Here is a 24787-nt window from a genome sequence, read left to right as displayed (position 1 = left end):
TAAATACATAAATAGAAACTCTGAATGTTGAGCACCTGATTCTCATAATATGTCTGTTTTAGTGCCCCTTTACCAGGATAAAAGAATCTCTGCAGAAATATAACACATGTTAGGGTGCCTAAAACTTGCATGAGGAAGAAGGGCAACCTTCGAAAGCTAATCAAGAAATGTATTAAGTTATGTCCAATAAAAAAAGGTATCATCTTATTTTCTTTTCCATGTTTTATTTTGTTTGATTTCTATTAATAAATTACTACTCTACTTATGAAAAGTTATTCCATTATTATACTTCCTCTGTGTACATCCGTAAGCTGCACAAACTGACATGTTTGAAACTATAAGTGAGATTAAATGAAAATGCTACCAACAATAAAGAACGACAACATAGATGCAGCAGCTCATACGTTTGATTGCTTGTTTTGAGTGTACAGAGAACGACGACTGCGCGGGGAAGGGGAAACATAGATTAACCTTAGTGGTTTCGACCTTTTGACGTCATGCCCCTTCCTGTTCTCAATCAACCCTCCTAGGGGGGGAGATAGCTGTCATGTACCGGAAGTGACGAAGGGGAGAGCGTGTCAGAAGTGGAAGTGACGCTGCCGTAGCGCGCGCAGTTTGGTTAGATTGAGTGCTGTAGACTGTTCTCCAACAAGGACGTTTGCTAAGGGAGAGAGGTTCAGAGAGTCTATGGTTGGCATGGCGGAGGAGCTTTCCACCGTGGGGTCCGAACATATCCCCATGGTATTCCTGTGCACTGGCTGTGGAATTGTGTTGGCGGACTCTTGCGGACTAGTAGGAAATGAGCTGCAGGATGAAGTGGTGTTGTTCTCTGGTAAGAGAGATGGAAAAGAGGCACCTTAACCTTATCACTTTACAGATTAGCCCCCCTCCCCCCCGCGCCAAACAGTGACGTTCAACTTTAGCCTAAGACTCACGAGATGCTTTGTAAATTGGGATCCTTTTTCTTGAACCATTATACTAGCTCTGCAGAAATGATGTGCCTTTTTACAGGTTACTCGGGTCCCTTTGGTTTCATATAGATTAAAAAAAAAAAATTAGCCTTGCCATCTTTGGGCTGTTCTTATATTGTTTCAGTACAAGTCATTCCAACCTACAAAAAGAAACCAGTTTTGTGCAGGATCAGTAGGGTTACCAGTATTTTGCAATGTAGAACTGTTGCAGAACCCAACACAATAAAATGTATAGATCTAGGGTCCTATTTACTAAGCTGTGCTAGAGGCGCATTAGCGTTTTTAGCGCACGCTGCGTAGGCGCCTACAATATTCCTATGGGTGCCGACACAGCACGCGCTAGAAATGCTAGTGCACCTTAGTAAGCAAGTCTCATAGTTGGCCTGCTTATTCGGGGGAGACGGGGACTAATTCAGTATTAGCACCCAAAACGTTCTGTGCCATTCCAAACTAAACCTATGCTGTGATGACTTTGATATATGGATTGGAATGAGTTGCTTTTCATAGCTCTAATGTTGTAAATGGAATGAGTTTTACACACACAAAAACACTGAATTCACAAATCAAGCATTAAAAAGATATTTGGAAGGGATTTTTCTGAACATTATAACACATGTCCTTTAATTCTGTAAGTTTACACTGTACTATCCTGTTTTTGATTATGTTTTTTTTTTGTTCTGATTCTCTCCATTTTGTGACTTACAAGAAAGTTTTTGAGGAGTCTTTTAACGATTAGGTTTACTAATAGGTGTTATTGTGTTACTGTAGTACACCTTATTACTTGTTATCAGAGGAGTGGAGTAGTAGTCAACTGGTTAGTGCAATGGCCTGAAAATCAGGGGAACTGGGTTTGATTCCCACTGCAGCTCCTTGTGAATCTGGGCAAGTCACTTAACCCTCCATTGCCTCATGTACAAAACTGTGTATAATTAATAATAATATGATATACTGCCTTTCTGTGATTACAATCAAAGCAGTTTACAAGTCCCATCCCCTTTCCTTTTCCTAGATACTAATAATGCTAATGAAATCTAGCCCTTAATTTGGGAGTATTTGACTTCCTCTGCGGATACTTAATTTTGGAGATGGTTCGAATGATATTTAAATTATGTGGTACATTCTCCTGTATTTAACATAAAATATATGAAAGTGACATTTCTATTCTTTAACTTCATTTAACTTGTTCTTTCAGTTGTTTCCTCAAATGTGTCGGTTGCTACAGAGCAGAAACTATCTAAAACTTCAAGTGATTTTGGTTGGTAAGAAAATTTCATATTGTATAGGACACGTATTTTATTTTTTAATTTATTGTGGTTGGCATATAGTATAAATGCCCCCCCCAACCTTAACATGGTAAGAATCCTTGAGGCTAGCATCCCAGTCATTAATACAACCAGCTAACAACTTTGCAGAAAATAAAAAGGATAGGAAAAACACTTATAGGCTTATCTAATAACACTAAGGTCCTCTCAAGGGCTATCACTAACCACACCCTCTCCAAAAGACATTACACAATGTGATACCTGCAAACGAGCCTTCTCCGGAGTAGCCCCCACACTATGTAATGCACTCCCTGAAAGGGAGGAATGGCCTAGTGGTTAGAGTGGTGGACTTTGGTCCTGGGGAACTGGGTTCAATTCCCACTGCAGGCACAGGCAGCTCCTTGTGACTCTGGGCAAGTCACTTAACCCTCCATTGCCCCAGGTACAAATAAGTACCTAAGCCGCATTGAGCCTGCCATGAGTGGGAAAGCGCGGGATACAAAAAAAAGGCTTCGCTTAACACAAGACTATCTCTACTTTAGGAAGCAGGTGAAAGCTTGGCTGTTCAACCAGGCCTTTAGTAGAAGAAGTAACTAACTTGTTAGACTCACTCACACACACAGGGAGTGACATGGGCTCCACATACTGCAGGACGTGTTTATCCACTCCTACCCTAGCTGAGTTAATATGTAACCATTTCTATGACCTCATGTGCACCTGTCTTTAAATTAGTCCTTACTTTCTAACTCTTCTTAATCTCTTATCTATTTGTTCCATCTTTGCTTATACCCTACACTGTCATTTAAAATGTTCTTTTACGTATTGTGTTGACATTGTAAGTAGTATACTATGTCATACTTTGTATTATTATTTGAATATTTTTACTGCTGTAATTGTCTATTGCTCATGCTTGATCTATTCTTACTGCACACCGCCTAGAGTGAATTCCTTCAAAAAGGCAGTAAATAAATCCTAATAAAATAAATAAAAAGGTTATCCAAAAGAATTATTTTTAACTTTTTTTTTAATCTAGCAGCTCTTTCCTGCACTTTTGGATGTTTTACTCCATCGGAACTCTTTTTTTTTACTTATTGGGCATAATTCATGTGAGATTAAGGCTGATGTGGATGATTGTTTAGAGCATATTCACTCTTGGATGATGGCCAGTTGTTTAACTTTGAATATGGGAAAGATGGAGTATTTGGGTGAGTAGGGCCTCTTTAGTGGAAGGCGTGTGGATTATTTTTCTTTTTGGATATTTTTCTTTGCCCTGTTTGTAATTTGACAATATTTCTGAACTGACTTTAAATGTGCAGGTTAGGTCAGTCATTTTCACTTCATAATTTAAAAAAAAATTTTTTTTTGACTGCACTGGTTGAGGAGATTGTGCCATTATTTACCAGGCTATGGTGCTTAGTTCGTGGGATTACTGTAGTGCGTTGTACTTAGCATTGCCAGCGTATTTGATCTGTGCTCTTTAGCTGCCACAGAATGCTGCTATGCAGTTGTTTTCTGGGAGTTGTTTACAGGGTAGGATTACTCCTGTCCTTGTTTCATTGCAGTGGTTGCCTATTGTGCAAAGAATCCACTTGAAGACCTGTTGTTTAATTTTTAAGGCCTTGAATGGTAGTAGTTTCTTATTTAAAATCTCTTTTAGTGCCCTATATCCCTAGTTCAGGAGGCTAGGTTGCCGTCACGGGGTTGATTTTGTGGAACTCTCTCCCAGGACATTTGCAGTTCAAACATGCCAATTTGAAAATTTGCAAGCAGATAAAGGGTGCATTGTTTGAACAGGCACTTGGGGGATGGGGGTTCAAGGTGAGGGTTTGGGAGCCTTCCTGCAGCTGCGGAAACAGCAAGTTACATCAGATGAGGCGGCCAAAGGAAGCCTTTTGTGGCCAGTGAAGGAAGCATCTTTTGCAGATACTGCCTGTGACCCAGGCAAGTACAGTGATGCTGAACCAGTTAACTCAAGATTAATCTCACAATTAAAAATTTTAATCATCCAAGAACTCTAGTTCGTAGTAACCTTAATCTAATCTAGGCTGTATCTCTAGTTTTATCACTGAGGTTACTGCCTCTGTCTCTTTACTAAAATACTAATAGATTTTACAGAAAACAACATTTGCAGCCTTCTGGTGAAGAGGAGGAGGGCTTTAGGAAAGCATTATAGTGACATGAGCATATACTTGTACCAGTCAATTATTATTGAAGCCTCTTACATGTGTCCAAGAAAAAGTGTAGGACTCTGTGTATCTAGATATCAAACCTGTCCAGGTGAAAACAATTTTGTAAATAAATCTCTTTGCTTCTGAGGCTATGGTGTTCTTTCTGGTGCTACCTCATTGGGGCACTTTTATTTTTGTTCTACTGTACTTAATTGAGTCACTTATTTTGTGTCTGCCAATCATTTGAGTCTCCTTACTCCACATCACTTCTTTCCAGTCGTCAGGATTTCTTATATTTGTGGGATGATGTCGTAGAAAAGCTTTGTGATGTGGTGAGAGTGGAGAAGAAGCCAGAGTTTTGGGGGCTGTACCTCTGAATTTTCAGACGTATCATTTGAGCTATCTAGTTAGCATGATTCTTTTTTAATGAACAGTAATTATAACAATATGCTGGTTCAGATATTTCCTTTTCATTAATGCCCTGATGAGAAAGAAATATTTGCAGACTGTCATTCAGTAGCAGCTTTCACCCTTCTAGCTTTTCCTTTCTGCTTAATTATGGCCATCTGAGTTTTCATATATAATTCATATATAATTTCTTCCCTTGGTTCATTAATCTCATCCCATGGCTTTTCCTACCATCTCTATGCTGATGACTCCCAAATCTACCTTTCTACCCCTGATATCTCACCTTGCATCCAAACCAAAGTTTCAGCGTGCTTGTCTGACATTGCTGCCTGGATGTCTCAATGCCACCTGAAATTAAATATGACCAAAACCGAGCTTCTCATTTTCCCCCCCAAACCCACCTCCCCGCTCCCCCCATTTTCTATTTCTGTTGATGGCTCTCATTCTCCCTGTCTCCTCAGCTCGAAACCTTGGGGTCATCTTTGACTCTTCTCTCTCCTTCTCTGCTCATATCCAGCAGACCGCCAAGACCTGTCGTTTCTTTCTTTACAACATCCGTAAAATCCGCCCCTTTCTTTCCGAGCACTCTACCAAAACCCTCATCCACACCCTTGTCACCTCTCGTTTAGACTACTGCAATCTGCTTCTTGCTGGCCTCCCACTTAGTCACCTCTCCCCTCTCCAGTCGGTTCAAAACTCTGCTGCCCGTCTCATCTTCCGCCAGGGTCGCTTTACTCATACTACCCCTCTCCTCAAGACCCTTCACTGGCTCCCTATCCGTTTTCGCATCCTGTTCAAACTTCTTCTACTAACCTATAAATGTATTCACTCTGCTGCTCCCCAGTATCTCTCCACACTCGTCCTTCCCTACACCCCTTCCCGTGCACTCCGCTCCATGGATAAATCCTTCTTATCTGTTCCCTTCTCCACTACTGCCAACTCCAGACTTCGCGCCTTCTGTCTCGCTGCAACCCTATGCCTGGAATAAACTTCCTGAGCCCCTACGTCTTGCCCCATCCTTGGCCACCTTTAAATCTAGACTGAAAGCCCACCTCTTTAACATTGCTTTTGACTCGTAACCACTTGTAACCACTCGCCTCCACCTACCCTCCTCTCTTCCTTCCCGTTCACATTAATTGATTTGATTTGCTTACTTTATTTATTTTTTGTCTATTAGATTGTAAGCTCTTTAAGCAGGGACTGTCTTTCTTCTATGTTTGTGCAGCGCTGCGTATGCCTTGTAGCGCTATAGAAATGCTAAATAGTAGTAGTAGTAGTAGTAATAATTAGATATAGCTAAAAAGTTAGCTCTTCAATTGTGGCTAAGAAAAGTCACAGAAAGCTAGGACTGTTTTCTGCTGATGAATCAGGTCCTGCATTTATCCTTGTGTCTTTTATCTTCTCTGTCAGAACCAAATAATTTATACCTTGTGCTCCTGGTGTTTGAAGTTCAGTGCAACAATGTATTTAGCCTTGCAAGGTTTACAGTATAATACTTTAATCTGAGACCAATATGAAACTTTTAATTTTAGCTTATTTGAGGAGTTGACCTGCAATGGCTGTAGCAAGACCATCGGCAGGATTTACAGATGTACTCCAAAGGTTCTGGACTTCAAACGAGATCTCTTCTGCTTAGACATTGACTCAATTGAAAGGTGAGTAAGAAGGTTCATATTTATAGAAACGGTTAGTTTCGGAAGGCACAGGCAAACTGTTCTCGTTGGTACCTGGAAGTGGACTGTATTGTAGCTGTCTGCAGCCCTTTCCTGTATCTCTAGAGTGATGACCTCTGCAGCTTTCGTGGCCCTCCTTGTGCTTTGGAAAATGAAAACCAAATTGAGCAGCCTGAATGTTTTTCAGAAAGTGAGTACATGACATCGTCAGGATCTTTGGGGTCCAAACAGGTGGTAGTGCTGCTTCTACATTGTACATCATCTTTCACTATCCGGTGCTCACAGGATAGTTCTGGTAAGAAAGAGGAAGCTCATAGCTGGTACTTCAGCTTTACTGAGGTGCCAAGGGAGACAGAGAAATACAGGCTAAGGGGGTCTTTGGATTGGCTATAATGTAATAAGTGCATGTGTTTATGGCTTTATAGAAGTGCCACCATTTTGAAGCCCTGATTGGTTGCAGTAGTTTTGGAGACAGATCACACTTGTTTTTATCTTGCTATTTCTCTGTTATAAAACACTAGGATAAAAGGCCCGTTTCTGAAACCAATGAAACGGGCGCTAGCAAGGTATTGCCTTTCTGCAATTAATGTTTTGAAAGGGATTGTTAGGCTAAATGTGTTCTCACCCTCCCTCCCTCCGAGTTGCAGGGCCGTTCCCTCCCTCCCCTCCCCTCCCAAGTTGCAGGGTTGTCCCCTCCCTCCGAGTTGCAGGGTCGTCCCCGCCTTCCCAGTTCCAGGGTCTCCCCTCCCTCCAAGTTCCAGGGTCCCCCCTCCCTCCAAGTCCCAGGGTCCTCCCTCCCTCCAAGTTCCAGGGTCCCCCCATCTTCCTTCCTTTTTTTTTATTTTTTATTTGTACCCCGCACTTTTTCCCACTCATGGCAGGCAATGGAGGGTTAAGTGACTTGCCCAGAGTCACAAGGAGCTGCCTGGGCCGGGAATCGAACTCAGTTCCTCAGTTCCCCAGGACCAAAGTCCACCACCCTAACCACTAGGCCACTCCTCCACTCCCAGTTCCAGGGTCCCCCCTCCCTCCAATTTCCAGGGTCCTCCCTGCCTCTCTCCGAGTTCCAGCAGCTGCTGATACTCCTTACTTTTTTCATGGCCGTCAGTTCTCATAGGTCTGTGATGCGTGTGACATTACGTTACGTTGCGTAGCGAGACGAGTGAGCGATGCGATTCCCTCCCTCCAAGTTCCAGGGTCCCCCCTCCCTTTCTCCAAGTTCCAGGGTCCCCCCTCCCTTCCTCCAAGTTCCAGGGTCCCCCCTCCCTCCCTCCAAAGTTCCAGAGTCCCCCCTCCCTCCCTCCAAGTTCCAGGGTCCCCCCATCTTTCTTCCTCCCTCCCTCCCAGTTCCAGGATCCCCCCTCCCAGTTCCAGTGCATTTTCAACTGAAATCAATTTTTTTTTCTCCTGTCCTGTGGATCCCCTCCCAAGTTTACCCATAGGTCACCGCCACTTCCAGGCCTACCTTACTGCCCTGGTAGTGTTGGGGCAAGAGTGATCCCCAGTCACTCCTACCCATCCCTTGTCTGCAGTCAAAACCTTGGAGATTGCCACTGGAGGTTGTGGCAGCCATTTTTTTTGACTGCGGACACGAGATGGGCAGGAGTGACTGGGGATCACTCTTGCCCCAATTCGCCACTAGACTACCAGAGAGGTAAGGTAGGCTCAGGGACAATGGCAGCAGCCTATGAGTGGGTTTGGGGGGGGGGGGGTGAGAGGGAGAAGGAAGTGGGAGTGAAAGCTCCCATAGTTCATGGGGAAGGGTTGGCAGTGGTGTAGGAGGTTGGAGGGAGGGGGGCTGCTTCCAGTTGGAGGGCTGTGCCAATTTCAGTTTCAGCCAAAACCAAGCGACGAATTTTGGCCACAGATTAGTTTTTGGCCTAAACTAAACGTCAGTTTGATCGCCCTCTAAAGTCCAGATTCATGGTATAGCACAGACCGAGTCTGGTGGATGCTGCAGACAGTAGTCCTTTGGAGTGGATCCCCCCCCCCCCCCTGTCTTTATGGAGTTTGTGGCTGCAGTGTCTACTGTCCTCTTCCCCTACTCTTAGCAGGGGCCAGGGTATATTCCTTGAGTGCCAGCCAATTAAAGTTTTTGGAAGAAGAAAAAAACAAAGCCTGCAGTGCAGCCTCTTCCCAGCCTGCCTCCTGGTTTTCTATGGTACTCTGTCAGATTGGCAATCAGTCAGAAGGTCTGCAAGTAAATCATGGCAGTTCAGCATGTCTGTCATCGCATTTAGCTAGGCCTGGGAGCAGACAGACATTATTTAGATAAGTACAATCTGCTTTCCCTCCTCTTGCTTCCAGTTTGATTTTTACTGCTTCTCCTTGTGAAGCTGAGCAAGTTCCTTAACCTTCTGCTGCACCAGGTACAAAACTTAGATTTTGAGCCCACAAGGCACAAACAATTTCCTGTATGTAATATGTAAATTGCTTTGGTTGTACCACAGAAAGGCAGTATATCAAGAATATAATAATATGTCTGGAAATAAAGGGAGATCCAAATCCTCATAGCAGTTCACTGTCTCAGCCTGGCTTGGGAGCAGACAGACAAGCAAGAAAGCACCAGATGGGCAGATGCCATATGTGGAGGTTTTAACACCCAGCCAGAAAGCATAACTGGAGAGGTTCCCTAGTTGAGCTGTGGCACATGCAGTGTGTATGGAATAAGACCTTGTCAGTGCTCCTGTTTTGATGGTATCGCCAGCCCTTTTTTTGCTGCTTTACACCAAAAATATATGAGTAAAGCATGCTGGGCCTTTTTATCTCCCTCTTTCACTCTGATAGAGAAATGGGTAAGTTCATGAAAGCTACATATCTACTCCAAGGCGTTGCAGAGCCTGTGCAGTTCCAGTTCTCTACTCAGTTAACATTTCAACAGGTAGTATCATGTGTATATCAGAGCTTCTGTGTTCCTCATGCTCCCAGTTAGGGGAGCAGTAATAGGAACAGCCTGCAGAACTGCCTCTCTGCCCCTCTACTCAAGTGAAGCTTCCCAGATTGTCTTTAAACCAGATTAGGCTTGTGATGCATGAAAAATGGTTACAGCCTGAGAGTAATAATAAAACATATCCTGGGTGACCTGCTTGGGGTACTAGAGCATTTAACTGACTGGGGCAAGAGGACGAGAGCCTGTTCAATAGACAGAAGCACATAATCTCCTCATTGAGGTATTATCCTTTTCTGAGGAGGCAGTTTGCCTATTGTCTCTCTTGTTTAAGGTAGCTATATGTAGACCACACCATAAGAGTTGGCAAGTTGCAGAGGGCCAGCTAGCCCACTTAATTAGAGCATGAGAGTCCCGTTAGACTCTCTTCCAGAGGATACTAGTAGGACAGTGTCCTTGCTTCTATTTCACTCTTTTCTGAGGGCCTCATTGTGGGTATACAAGTGTGGAGATTTGACACCTTAGGTGTATGAGTTCTGAGGGCTATCATAGCTTCCTCTGACCCAGTCTGGGTAGAGCTTGGGTGCATCCCACTTGTCTGGACTGGTCTGACAGTAAGGAAAGGGAAATTTGGACAATTTCCTTTCCTTCAGTGTTGCAGAGCACATGTCTGAGTTGGTTTAAAAGGCTTTTATTCTTGCCACTTTAAACCATAACCCGACTTGGCCACATTTCGCCTCTCTAGAGAGACTGCGTCAGGGGTTACAATTGTATAGGGAAACATATAAAACATAAATTTATTAAAATAAAAAAAACAATTTATAATTGCTAAAATGACATAAAATATGATATTAATATCTAAATCATCTCAACAAAAATATGTCAGTGAAATACATTAAAAGCAATTAAAACAAGATAATAATTGTTCTGTTAATACACATATCAATCAACTATTCCAAACAAGATCCCAACATACTCAATATCTCGCATATATATTATTATTTTATTATTTATTGCATTTGTATCCCACATTTTTCCACCTATTTGCAGGCTCAATGTGGGAATATGTACAACTAGTGCATTTTTTTCTAGTGAAAATGGTGCCGGTACTCAAATGTCAGGCCACCCTTCAGGGGTGGGGTGATCACTGAGGGACCCATCCAGGGGTGTGCTGGTAAATTGTGAACAGGGGGCTCTCTCTCGCTAGCAAAGTAAGAGAGAATTCAGGAGGGGCCCAAGCCCACATTTTGGGATCCATTTGTTAAAGTAGCCATGGAGAACCGGCTCCCAAAATTCTTAAAAACTTAACAAACTGCTCTCGAGAGCCTGTGAGAGCCTGCTCCAGCACACACCCATCCCACAATAGCCAGGTCCCCTGCAACTTGTCACAGAATCTATGTCAAGGCAGAATTGAAACTTGGAGACCATGGGTCAATTTTAGCAGATAATGGAAAAGGTGCCGGTACTCAATACCCCCTCAAAAAAAGGCCTGTGTACAACTAACATGAAGTAAAACTGACTACTAAAAAATAAAATAAACGTCAGAATAGAAAAAAGGGACACATGCCTGAAGGTAGTTATTTCCTTGTGTGTGGAATGCTCATTACTGGGTTAGTGACCATTGGGGTGAATTGGAAACGCAAAGCATTAGAATTGCTTTTTATTTATTTATTTATTGCACTTGTATCCCACATTTTCCCACCTATTTGCAGGCTCAATGTGGCTTACATAAACCTGTTATGGCAATGCCATTCCAGGGTAAAAGATACAATTGTGGTGTTACAAAGGTCAAGGATAACAAAAATACAGTTGTTGCAAAATATCAAGGATAACAAAGAGAACTATCAGATAGTTATAGAAAGAAGAATTTCAGGGAAGGTTGGAGTGGTGAAGTATTATAATTAAGCTATGAATTCTCGGGATAGGCTTTGTTGAACAGGTATGTTTTCAGAGATTTGCAAAAGTTAGTTATTTCGTTAATTGTTTTCAAGCTAGTTGGTAGTACATTCCACAGCTGCGTGCTTGTGTAGGAAAAGCTGGTCGTGTGTGTTAGTTTGTATTTTACTCCTTTGCAGCTGGGGAAATGTAGATTAAGAAATGTGCGGGCAGATATTTTAGCATTTCTGGGGTGGGGAGGTCTACAAGGTTTAGCATGTAGGACGGGGCATCTCCGTAGATGATTTTATGAACAACTAGCCGTTGAGCCCGTAAAAACGGGCTCGTATAGGACCGGGGGGGGGGGGGGGTTTGAAAGGCCCCTTCTCCTCGCCGCTGCAAGGCCCCCCTGCCGCCGAGGTCACCGCTACGGCCCCCCCCCCCCCTGGAGTCACCGGCACCCCTCCACCCGGGCCGGGCCCTCACTTCGCTATTGAAACAGCGCGGTAAGATGAGCTGCCGTCCTTCTTTTCTGCCTGTGTCGGGACACAGGCAGGGAAGGAAGGCCGACGGCAGCTCAGCTGAGCTCTGTGCTGCGTTGATGCTGTTTCTATAGCAGAGCGAGGGCCCGGGTGGGTGGCGGCAGCGACTCTGGGTGGGGGGAGTGGTGGCGGCGACCTTGGGGGGGGGGAAGCGGGTAGCGACGGCGGTTTCGTCCCTCTCCTTGCGCAGTAGAGACCCTCTCTGTCCCGCCCCCGTCATCACGTATTGACGCGGGGGCGGGACAGAGAGGGTCTTTACTGCGCATTTGCGAGTGAGTTCAGTCACTCGCCGTTTATATGTTTGATTGTGCAGATCTTGAACGTGGTACATTCTTTAAGTGGGAGCCAGTGTAGTTTTTTCCTTAGGGGTTTTGCACTTTCATATTTTGTTTTTCCAAATATGAGTCTGGCTGCGGTATTCTGGGCTGTTTGAAGTTTCTTGACAGTCTGTTCTTTGCATCCGGCATATAGTGCGTTGCAATAGTCTAGGTGACTTAATACCATTGACTGTACCAGGTTGCAGAAAATAGATCTTGGGAAGAAAGGTTTTACTCTTTTGAGTTTCCACATGGAGTGGAACATCTTCTTGGCTGTATTCTTCACGTGGCAATCGAGTGTAAGATTTCGATCGATGGTCACTCCAAGAATTTTCAGAGTATTTGAGACGGGGAGGGAAACGTTTGGTGTGTTAATGGTAGTGAACTCCCTGGTGTTATATTGTGAGGTGAGTATAAGACATTGTGTTTTTTCTGCGTTGAGTTTTAACTGAAATGTGTCCGCCCAGGAGTTTATGATTTGGAAGCTTTGGATGATCTCCTTGGTGATTTCCTTTATATCATGTAGTAGTAGTCTTACCTTAAATATAGGATAGTGAGGAACTGAAGGCAGCACTAGTAGTGATGTTGGCTCCATCTGCTAGTAGGGGGACATAACCCACTCACCTGGGCTAGTCTGGCAGGACTCAAGGGAAGAAAATTAACAGATGTCCAGTTTTTTCCATAAACTCCGCCTTTACTATAGTGATGGAGGCTGCATGGACAGATGGTGAAGCAGGCCCCGGGTTGGATCCAGTACTTCCTGCAGTGGATTGCAGTCATAGCACTGATGCAGTGTTGCAAGGCCAGGCCAGCTCCAACAGCTATTGGTGCTTTTTTTCTCCCCCTCTGCCTTGCAATACCTTAAAGCCATCACCTTATTGCCAGGCATAGGTCATGGCTCTGCATCAGAACTGTGGTCTCCTATTTCCTGCTCTAGGAGTGGCCTAGTGGTTAGGGTGGTGGACTTTGGTCCTGAGGAACTGAGTTCGATTCCCGGCACAGGCAGCTCCTTGTGACTCTGGGCAAGTCACTTAACCCTCCATTGCCTGCTGCATTGAGCCTGCCATGAGTGGGAAAGCACGGGGTACAAATGTAACAAAAATAAAATAAAAAAATTCATGGTTAAATTATTACCCATCACATGACATGGGCTGTGGAACATCATTTTAGGTTAAAGGGCCAAGCAAACCAGTCCCACCCCTAAGTTTTCAAGGAGCTGATGCTGTGTTGGACAAAATATTGGTTACGACATAGCCCATCCCATTTTACTTCCTGTGAACTGTTATAATTTTAGTAGTTTCAATGGATACTTTTTTCTTAAACAGTATTTACATCCCTAATTTGGGTGGTCCAAATGTTTGCTGATTCAAGGAGCATTTTGAGATTAATGCAAACTCTAATATATGTCATAGCCGTATACAGAACATAAGATGGTAAGAGTTCTTTCTCTCTTTACCTGGCAGTTTCTTCTTGCTTCTTTGTACTTTCAGCTTAATAGTAAATGGCTTCTGCTGGGCTCTGACACCAGGTTTCTTAATTCACAACCACTGGGGAGGAAGGGTCCTCTTTTATTTTTATACTAGTAAAAAAAGGCTCGTTTCTGACACGAATGAAACGGGCGCTAGCAAGGTTTTCCTCGGAGTGTGTGAGAGAGAGAGAGTGAATTTGCAAGTGTGTGTGTGTGAGAATGAGAGTGTGTGAGAATGAGAGTGTGTTTCAGGGTCCCCCCCCCTCCCTCCGAGTTTCAGGGTTCCCTCCTCCCTCCCTCCTTCCAAGTTTTAGGGTCCCCTCCCGCCCTCTGAGTTTCAGGGTCCCTTCCCTTCCTCCATCCCACCCTACCACAGTGCTTCTGCCGTCCACCAGCTAAGTCCTGGCCTGACCTACAGCCAGCAGGAGCTCCCTCATACTGTCTCACTCACAGACATCGAGAGGCAGTGGCAGGGCTGACGCAGCCACGGGCACTAAGCATGATAAAGTTCGGCTCCCGGGTTTTTTCTGCACCTATGCAACTGTCAGGTATTTCCGTGCGGCTTTCACCGCCACACCGCCTTTCTTGTTTTCCAAGTTCTTCGCTCGCTCGGCTGCCAACCGCAAGACACAGAGAGGGTAGGCAGTGCGCAGGGTCGCTTACAACTATTTGCGTTGGTTGGTTGCCTTGCCTCTCACTGTTCCGCCCTCAACATCATCACGTTTTGACGCGAGGGTGGGACAGAGAGAGATGGTGACAGACTGATGAACCTTACGAACCCTTCACTTCAGTGAAGCCACGGAGTCAGCTTCAGAACGTTGGCGGTGGAAATTATTATAGTAGAGATTTTCTTCTTTGCTCAGCCATTATAGTGACAATCCTTGGATTGAGGTCACAGATTTGTGATTTCTGCTTGAACCTTGAGGAGCCTGACCATTAGATGTCACTGTTGTACAATGAGTGAAGCTCTCTAGTCCCGGTCTCCCCCCCCCCCCCCCCCCCCCCAAAAAAAAAAAAAAAGCAAAAAAAAAGATGCATTAACAAATTGATATGCAGGCATCATTGCTGATCCTTAAATCTGGTCCATGATTTTACTTGATCTGGATGAACATATAGGCACTGTTTTTGGTTAATTACAGGGTCAGACCTGTTAATCTATCCTTATTTTCAGCATCCAGCTTTGCCTTTATGATGACCTAAAGGATGAGCATCTGTATTTCTCAGATGTCCATCACATCATTCCCCTTCAGCAACTGGTCAAGCTAGTGAATATTCAACAGTATCTCACCTTTTATATGGTGAGTTGCACGTGTAGGAGAGGTTCTGTAATGACTTTGTATTTCCTTTTGATGATGATGATCTTGCTCTATTGGTGGTACTTCCAGAACTTCTTTATCTTTTCACACATGATGATTGGTTTCCCTGGGAATCCTAATGGGTTTTGTGTTGCAGTTACATTCTTGGATCTACCAAGCAGCAGATTATATCGGAAAAAGAAGATCCCATAAGCCTCGAGTCTCGGGCTGCCCTAGAAGAGGAGCTAGAAAAGGTAAGCCGCATGCCATTTCGTTCCAGAAACAACAACATTTTGTGTAGAGGAAAGGAGGGAGGGGTGGATTGAAAAAGCTTATAAAAGTCTGTTCTTGCTCCAGACAATAACTTTGAGAAGTAATTTTTCTAGTACAGTGTATTCTGGCGTAAAAATAGCATACATCTGCTAAGGCTTTGTAGAATAGCCAAGTTTTTCTTGTAGCAGTCCGAACATGCTGATTTTTAATATGTACTCGGATGACTTCTGACTGGATGTGAAGAATCTCCACCCCACAGCACATTTCCTTTCGGTTCCATTTAGTGTTTAAGAAATAGTGTTTGTTTCAGGGGGATAACCTTTTTGGGGAGAAGGTGGAGGAGGTCGCTGACCTCATCAAGAAACATACCGATACCATCCATTCTCTCTCCTGCCGGGCACCTTCTTCATCTGCCTCCTCCTGTAGGAGGTCTTTTGGCAAGTCAAGGAGGGGTGCTTACTATTTGCAGAGATGTAGGTACTCCTCCTCCTTTCGCCCGCCTCAAGAGGCTCAACCCCAGCGCACTAGTTCACGTCAACAGTGTGCGCATAATGACCCAGCAGCTCCCCTGTTGAAACAAGGGGCAAGCTTTTGACTGGCTCCACAGAGCATAGCCACAGTCACAGGGACTGTACCAGACGAACCAGTGGGTTCTTCAAATAATCCGTCTCAGTTACACCCTGCATTGGCGGCAAAGACCACCAAATTGTCCACTGAAGCTCATCACTTCAGCTCTCAGCACGAGCAAGTACTTGCAGAGGAACTCTCAGCCCTTCTAAAGGCCCATGCGGTTGAGCCCGTTCCACCAAGGGAGGAAGTGTGGGGATTCTATTCCAGGTACTTCCTTGTGCAAAAGAAGACGGGGAATGCATCCCATCCTAGACCTAAGGCCCCTGAACAAATTCCTGGTCAGAGAAAAGTTCGGGATGGTTTCCATAGACACCCTTCTCCCCATGATTCAGGAAAACCATTGGCTATGCTCTCTGCACTTGAAGGATGTTTACATCCACATCCCCGATACTTCCTGTGAGCTGGAATTATCTTTGATTTCGGCTGGTAACAGAGGACTTCCTGTACCGAGTGCTGTCTTTTGGCCTCCTATCAGCTCCCAGGGTTTTTTCAAAATGTCTATCGGTAGTCACAGCATTGCTATGCAGACTTGGAGTTTTTGTGTTCTCATATCTGAACAATTGTCTAGTGAAGAGTACATCGAAGGACGGTGCTTGGGAGTCCATGCAGAGGACTATTTGGGTGCTCAAACTACTTGGGTAGTTTAAAATGAACCTTAAGTCCCATCTGCAACCTGTCCAGCAATTGGAATTCATTGGAGCCCTGCTCGATACGTAGAAAGTTTGAGCCTTCCTCCTGGGGCCGAGAGTGGACGCTGTAGTTGCCTTGGCTTCTCGGGTTCAAACCTGTCAGCAGGTCACGGCTCAGCAGATGTTGAGATTATTGGGCCACAGTTTATGTGACACCCATGACACGTCTTCCCATGAGAACTGTCCAGTGGACTTTAGCTTCTCAGTGGTACCAAGCCACAGTGGATCTGGAGAATGTCATCTGAGTGTCCCCCAGATCTTGCTTGGTCCCTGTTGTGGTGGACCATTTGATCCAGTTTGACTCTGGGACTTTCATTTCAAATTCCTTAGCCGCAAAAAGTGCTAACAATGGGTATGTCTCACCTGGGGTGGGGAGTGCATGTAAGTGGACTTCACACTCAAGGTGGTTGGTACTCCCAGGAAGCAGATTTCCAGATCAATCTCCTGGAGCTTCGGGCTATTTGGAACGATCTAAAGGCTTTCAGAGATCACTTGTCTCACCAAATTGTACTCATTCAAACAGACAATCAAGTTACAATGTATTACACCAACAAGCAGGGGAACACTGGATCATGCCATCTGTGTCAGAAGGCCATTTGCATGTGGCATTGGTATGCTCCTTCGCGCCACTTACCTGGCAGGCAAAGCCATCAGCCTGTCTGACAGACTGAGCAGGGTCATGCAACCGCACGAGTGGTCTCTCAACATGGGTATTGCCCGCGAGATCTTCCAAGCATTGGGCATCCCCTCGGTAGATCTCTTTTCTACTCAGATCAATCACAAAGTCCCTCAGTTCTGTTCCAGTCTTCATGCTCACAACAGACTAGCATCAGATGCCTTCGTCCTGCACTGGGGGGGCAGGTCTTCTGTATGCGTATCCTCCCATACCCCTCGTGAGGAAGACTTTACTGAAACTCAAGCAAGACCAAGGGACCATGATTCTGATTGCTCCTTTCTGGCCAACAGATCTTGTTTCCTCTTCTTCTGCAGTTATCCTCTGAAGAACCATGGAGATTGAAGTGTTTTCCAGCCCTCATCACACAGAGTGAGAGATCTCTTCTGCATCCCTTCCTCCAGTCTCTGGCCCTCACTGCCTGGATGTGGACAGCCTATGATTTGCTTCCTTGTCTCTTCCAGAGCGTGTCTTCTGGGTCTTGCTGGCTTCCAGGAAAGATTCCTCTAAGAGGTGCTAATCTTTTGAATGGAGGAGGTTTGACATCTGGTGTGAGGTCAAGGCTCTGGATCCCATTTCCTGCCCTACATGGACTCTGCTTGAATACCTTCTACACCTTTCCCAGTCTGGCCTTAAGACCAACTATGCAAGGGTTCATCTCAGTGTGATTTAGTGCTATCATCAACATGTAGAGGGTAATCCCGTCTCCAGACAGCCTCTAGTTGTTCACTTTATGAGAGGTTTGTTTTTGTGAAAGCCCCTTATCAAACCTCCACCTGTGTCCATCGGACCTCAACGTCATTCACATCCAGCTGATGAAAGCTCCTTTTGAGCCACTGGATTGCTATCATCTGAAGTACTTGACCTAGAAGGTCATTTTCTTGGTGGACTGGTACTTCAACTCATAGAGTCAGTGAGCTTCAGGCCTTAGTAGTGGATGCACAACAGAGTGGTCCTCCGCACAAACCCTAAGTTCCTGCCTAAGGTTGTGTTGGAATTTCATCTGAACCAGTCGATTGTCTTGCCATTATTCTTTCCCCGACCTCATGCCCATCCTGGCAAGAGTGCCTTGCACACCTTGGACTGCAAGCGAGCATTGGCCTTTTACTTGGAGTGGAGTAAGCCCCATAGACAATCTACCCAACTTTTTGTTTCTTTTGATTCAAACAGGATGGGGGTCACCATTGGGAAACTTACAATCTCTAATTGCCTGGCAGGGGCATTTCTTTCACTTATGCCCAGGCTGGGCTGATTCTGGAGGGTCATGTCAAGGCTTACAATGGCAGAGCCATGGCTGTGTCAGTAGCCCAGTTGCGGTCAGTCTCCATTGAAGAAATTTGCAAGGCTGCAGCTTGGTCTTCAGGTCACACATTAACATCTCACTACTGCCTTAGCAGGATACCCAAGATGACAGTTGGTTTGGATAGACAGTATTGCAGAATCTGGGGTCTAGAATTCAACTCCACCCTCCTAGGCCTGTTTTGTCAGGCTGCACTCTCACTCAGTTTGTATATAGTTTCAGGTTGATCTGTGTTCTGTTCTTGCCGTTGTGAGGCTCAATTGACCAGTGGTTATTGTTTTCAATGAGCCTGATTTCTAAGGATTCCCCACATATGAGACTAATAGGCCTGCTTGTCCTTGGAGAATGTGAAGATACAGGTATTCCCTGAGACAGCAGGCCCACCTCCCCTTGGAGTTGTCTCCTGTTTTTGTTTTCATATGTTATAGTATTGTACTGTGGGAACCGTGGTCTCACAGTGGGTGGGAAGGCACTCACGCGTGTGTTTAGTGGAGCATGACTCGAGCTCCAAAACGCTCTTGCAAGTTGATTAGAAGTTTCAAATGGGCAACGCAGCTCGCATTTACCCACATGTGAGAATATAAGGTTTGCTGTCCTCGGAGAATACCTGCTTCAGGTACAGTGGGGGAAATAAGTATTTGATCCCTTGCTGATTTTGTAAGTTTGCCCACTGACAAAGACATGAGCAGCCCATAATTGAAGGGTAGGTTATTGGTAACAGTGAGAGATAGCACATCACAAATTAAATCCGGAAAATCACATTGTGGAAAGTATATGAATTTATTTGCATTCTGCAGAGGGAAATAAGTATTTGATCCCCCACCAACCAGTAAGAGATCTGGCCCCTACAGACCAGGTAGATGCTCCAAATCAACTCGTTACCTGCATGACAGACAGCTGTCGGCAATGGTCACCTGTATGAAAGACACCTGTCCACAGACTCAGTGAATCAGTCAGACTCTAACCTCTACAAAATGGCCAAGAGCAAGGAGCTGTCTAAGGATGTCAGGGACAAGATCATACACCTGCACAAGGCTGGAATGGGCTACAAAACCATCAGTAAGACGCTGGGCGAGAAGGAGACAACTGTTGGTGCCATAGTAAGAAAATGGAAGAAGTACAAAATGACTGTCAATCGACAAAGATCTGGGGCTCCACGCAAAATCTCACCTCGTGGGGTATCCTTGATCATGAGGAAGGTTAGAAATCAGCCTACAACTACAAGGGGGGAACTTGTCAATGATCTCAAGGCAGCTGGGACCACTGTCACCACGAAAACCATTGGTAACACATTACGACATAACGGATTGCAATCCTGCAGTGCCCGCAAGGTCCCCCTGCTCCGGAAGGCACATGTGACGGCCCGTCTGAAGTTTGCCAGTGAACACCTGGATGATGCCGAGAGTGATTGGGAGAAGGTGCTGTGGTCAGATGAGACAAAAATTGAGCTCTTTGGCATGAACTCAACTCGCCGTGTTTGGAGGAAGAGAAATGCTGCCTATGACCCAAAGAACACCGTCCCCACTGTCAAGCATGGAGGTGGAAATGTTATGTTTTGGGGGTGTTTCTCTGCTAAGGGCACAGGACTACTTCACCGCATCAATGGGAGAATGGATGGGGCCATGTACCGTACAATTCTGAGTGACAACCTCCTTCCCTCCGCCAGGGCCTTAAAAATGGGTCGTGGCTGGGTCTTCCAGCACGACAATGACCCAAAACATACAGCCAAGGCAACAAAGGAGTGGCTCAGGAAGAAGCACATTAGGGTCATGGAGTGGCCTAGCCAGTCACCAGACCTTAATCCCATTGAAAACTTATGGAGGGAGCTGAAGCTGCGAGTTGCCAAGCGACAGCCCAGAACTCTTAATGATTTAGAGATGATCTGCAAAGAGGAGTGGACCAAAATTCCTCCTGACATGTGTGCAAACCTCATCATCAACTACAGAAGACGTCTGACCGCTGTGCTTGCCAACAAGGGTTTTGCCACCAAGTATTAGGTCTTGTTTGCCAGAGGGATTAAATACTTATTTCCCTCTGCAGAATGCAAATAAATTCATATACTTTCCACAATGTGATTTTCCGGATTTAATTTGTGATGTGCTATCTCTCACTGTTACCAATAACCTACCCTTCAATTATGGGCTGCTCATGTCTTTGTCAGTGGGCAAACTTACAAAATCAGCAAGGGATCAAATACTTATTTCCCCCACTGTAAGTATCTTCACTTTCCTCTTTATTCATTCTGCTTTGTTATGAGAAATACTGACTAACCAAGGAGCATACTGTCCTATAGGACAGAGTTCAGTGCTCTCTATCTCCACCTGCTGGTAGATGGTTGTCACGAAATGCCGAGTATCCCTACGGCCACTTAAAGGATCTATCTCTAGCACAACTCAGGTCCGCCTGCACCTGTCACTTGTACTCTACACTATCTACACTATCACCCTCCTCCCAACGACTGAGTCCCTATCGCCTCTGGGGGCGTATCCTGCTCTCAAGGTGTTCCCCAGTGATTTCTAGGTTGCTGGGGCCACACTCCTAGTGGTCCCACAGTTCCTAGAAAGCACTCACAGACCCAACACACAAACCACCAGAATTCTTAGTCCAGACAAGCAGAAACAATAAACTAAAAAAGGTTTATTGTCATAAAAATATTGAACAGTGAATCATAAAAAAAGATGGAACAAAAACAGCAAATAATAACAGGTAACTGAATATGGATCAATTATAAAACTAAACATTTGTTCATTACCTGAATAGTACCTTGAGAGTACAGGAAATATAGTTGCTTACAGGTTATAGAATATACCTGCTCACAGGGTTCGGTGAAGAGATCCTTCTCTCTTCCCTCTCAATCTGAGACTGGGGAAAAAGCCAGTATATCGTGGCTGAATTTGAGCTCCTGGGCCAATCGGAGCCCAGAACAACAAATTTTAAAAGTAGCTGGCTACATTACTGCAGGTTACTTCCTCTGTGTGCTAACTAAAGAAGGGACAATCATTTCTCTGTAACAGCACTAAAAATAAGCATACAGCACCTGCTGGCCAAACTAGAGAAATACACTTCAAGAAATAATACAGTTTACAGGCTTAAAACCCACGGTTTTGTCACAATGGACCCACAAGTCTCTGGATTCATCTGCTGCAGTTAAAGGATAGAAAATCATCAGGTAAGTCATAATCTCTCCTTTCTGACGTTGCCCATGGATCGCCTTGGCACTAACCATATAGCGCCACAGCTGTCAAAGGGGATATTTAGAAAGTGTAATTGAATATCCAGCTGAGCTTAAACCCTACTGAAAATCAACACCAAAACTTTAAATGTAATTAGTCTTACTATACCACCTTTCTTAGTAACCATCAAAGCCTGCTGCTTGTAGCTTCTGGTGACATGAGGAGTACAGTATATTAAATTGGTTTAGATAGTCCTCCTCAAGATGAAGCTTTCCTGTAGACTCATTTCAGCACTCTGCATCATATTGAACTTCACCTCTTTTCCCATTTTTTTTAAATGGATTGTATTTTGCAACTTTCTTAACAGACTAAAACCGTGTTAAGTGTGTTGGAGACCAACCTTTTGGCCATTGAGGCAAAACTTTCATCTTTCGAAACGAAAAGCTGAAGTAGAAATCTGAAGATGGTTCATTTTCCTTCACCCTTTCTGAAGAAGTTTCACCAGAAACGAGACAACGTGCCCAGACATTGTAAATCAAAGAGCGGTTGACGTGCTTGAATTGTTGAATTGAATCTAAGGATTTTTTTTTTTAAACCTATGAGAGGTAAAATACAGACTGAGGCAAAGCCAAGAGGACTGTTTCCTGCCAGAGGCTATGGTTTTTGATACTAACTGAAATCTAAAGCAGATATATTGTGTACCATGTAATTATTCTCTTAGAGGGGTTTTTTACAAGCAAGTGCCAGCATAATGATGCAGTTTGCATATTGCAAGGTTGACGTCTCAGAAAGAAACTTCCTGCTCCTGTCTGTGATCAGTAATTGGCAAGAGAAAGGTGTTAAAATTGATTGCTGCTGATGTTACCTTGCCAATTCCTTGATATTCTATATGCAGATGGTATCCTGAACACACTGAAAGATTACAACTGTGATGTGGGGGCAGCACTGCATTGTCCTGCAGCTTCCACATAAAATAAAAATGTTGGAACAGGAGGTGTCCACACTACCCTGGGAACCAAATCTGGGATTCATTGTTCTTCCAGGAAGAAAATGGATCTTGCAAGCTAAATCTGAAAACAGATTTGGCACTAGAGTGGTTCCCTGGTGGTGCTGCAGAAGGAAAAAATGGTAACTTAATTAACTTTTTTTTTTCTTTGTTGTTTGTTTTTGTTTGCCACGGGGCACCCCGGCCCTGGACTTTGCAGATCACTGAGTGCAACAATTTCTAACTTTTCCTAGTTGCTTGTATTCCAGATTTTAACCTACTGGCCATCCACCCTAAAGTTGACTATAAATAAACAAAAAGGCAAGAGTTAAGGTGTATATTATGGTGTTATAAATAGGGCACCCCATGGGCTCCCTTTCTGTCCAACGGCAAATAAATGGCTTCTAGCATGGGAACTTTTCCTTAACTTGGTAGACTGACCAGGATATGGCAGCCAACACCATCAAATGCCCCACCTATGAGTGACAATAATGAAAGGATTAAAATAATATAAATGTTCTAATTTGTTCTCAGCTACAACAATTAAAGTGTAAGAGCTGGCTTTCAAGAAAGGATAAATAATGAGAAAAAAAATAGCCTCTGTGCCAGCTGATAGGATTTCAAGTGAACATTATGGGTGTCATATTTGTGTACTGTATGCCTTATTTGATTTATGTTCTCCTTTATAGAGTTAAAAAAAAATCTCCAAGAAAGAAAACATTTGTAGAAACCTTTTTAATAGTCTATTGTTAAAGTTTAGAAATGCAGCAAAAATACTGTATTAGCATTAGTTGAAGAGCAAACAGTAGCCACTAGAGGGCTCAGAAATCCTTGTTCCTGTAAATTTGCAGTCTCCTAAGGCTAGTGTTCTGCCACACATACTGGGGTTTATTTCTCTGCAATTATATATATTTTTTAAATGGCTTTCTGTAAGGGCATTTCAGCATCCTAAAGGGTGCTTTTTTACTTGGCTGTAACACAGTTTCCCTTTGATCTCTGAATTTATGTTTAGTTCAGAGCTAGCAGTAGAATAAAGGAAACCAGAGAAGCAGTGAATGCTCTGTTTGCGTCTCGTGTTCCTATTGTCTTTTCTTTGTTTATCGCATAATGAGAGTTTCTTTAAACCAGCACATATGCAGACCGCTGTACATGTTTAATTGCCATATTCTATTCTTAGCTTGTCATATTTTCCAAATGTTTGCAAAATGTACGGTGCTCATGTTAGGTAAATGTTTAAATATTTGGTGATTGGTAAGGATGTTTTTGTGTGTCAAATCTGACCCAATGGACAGTCATGCGTAATTTTGACATCTACTAACTGGGACTTGTGGGTGTATACAGAGCTGGTTCTGGAGCAGGTGGTGTCCTGGGTAAGGGTTTTGATGGCACTGCCCCTAAGAGAGGGGACTGTGTTGGGGGGGAGGGGGCGACATGTGGTGCTTCTGGTTTGCATAAGCTCAGGGCAGCCGTTGGATCATGGGGACTTGTACACACTTCTGGTTGCTCAGGGCTCTAAGTGGTGTCATTTGTTACATGACATCACAGGTGAAATTTCTTGCTCTTCCTATCCCGATGCTGGCCCTGTGTGTGTGTGTGTCTTACCAATATCAGTTTTGTGGCTATTATGCAACCTAGAGAAAAACCATATTACCTACATGTATTCATTCATTCTGTCTCATCTCTTATGTGATTGTATATATGTAGCCAATATTATTTATTTCACTTGTATCCCACATTTTCCCACCTATTTGCAGGCTCAATGTGACTTACAAAGACCTGATGTGGCATCGCCATATCAGTATGAAAAATACACTTGATGTTACAAAGAGGTATACATTTGGTGTTACAAAGAAATCAAGGAAGACAAGAGGATTTGATCAAGCAGTTGTAGAGAGATACGTTCTGACTCCAGTTGAAAGGTGATATGTTATAGTTAGTTATGGATTCACGTGGTAGGCTTTGTCAAAGAGGAAGGTTTTCAGAGATTTACGGAAGATAGTTCATTGATCGTTCTCAAGTGAGTTGGAAGTGCATTCCACAGCTGTGTGCCCATATAAGAGAAGCTGGTCGCGTGTGTTAGATTGTAATTTAATCCTTTAGAGCTGGGGAAGTGTAGGTTGAGAAAGGTTCGGGAAGATTATTTTGCGTTTCTGGGTGGTAGGTCCACTAGGTCTAGCATGTAGGTCGGGGCATCTCCG

The 24787-nt window shown here is 44.2% G+C and overlaps 1 protein-coding gene across 2 annotated transcripts; it reads left to right on the top strand.

Annotated features, from left to right (window-relative positions):
* Positions 1-577: 577 nt before the first annotated feature.
* Positions 578-24556, top strand: MIS18A (MIS18 kinetochore protein A). 2 transcript variants are annotated; one of them, XM_030202147.1, is made up of 6 exons: positions 578-832; positions 2164-2230; positions 6342-6464; positions 14743-14869; positions 15024-15120; positions 21972-22057. In XM_030202147.1, exons 1-6 carry the CDS (start codon positions 688-690, stop codon positions 21974-21976), a joined length of 564 nt encoding a protein of 187 aa, XP_030058007.1. In that variant the 5' UTR covers positions 578-687; the 3' UTR covers positions 21977-22057. The 2 variants fall into 2 exon arrangements, with proteins under 2 accessions (XP_030058007.1, XP_030058008.1); XM_030202148.1 differs by lacking the exon at positions 14743-14869 and having other exon boundaries at positions 21972-24556.
* Positions 24557-24787: the final 231 nt, after the last annotated feature.

The sequence above is a fragment of the Microcaecilia unicolor genome, chromosome 4, assembly GCF_901765095.1.
Source record: "Microcaecilia unicolor chromosome 4, aMicUni1.1, whole genome shotgun sequence".
NCBI lineage: Eukaryota > Metazoa > Chordata > Amphibia > Gymnophiona > Siphonopidae > Microcaecilia > Microcaecilia unicolor.
The sequence above is the reverse complement of the archived record's forward strand: the minus strand, read 5'-3'. Positions and strand labels throughout refer to the sequence as shown.

What these genes read in the sequence shown, in the direction of transcription:
- MIS18A (XM_030202147.1), top strand. Translation starts at nt 688, where the DNA reads ATGGTTGGCATGGCGGAGGAGCTTTCCACCGTGGGGTCCGAACATATC. An exon ending in ACTTCAAGTGATTTTGGTTG is followed by an intron (nt 2,231 to 6,341) that starts GTAAGAAAATTT and finishes TTTTAATTTTAG; the next exon opens with CTTATTTGAGGAGTTGACCT. An exon ending in GACATTGACTCAATTGAAAG is followed by an intron (nt 6,465 to 14,742) that starts GTGAGTAAGAAG and finishes CCTTATTTTCAG; the next exon opens with CATCCAGCTTTGCCTTTATG.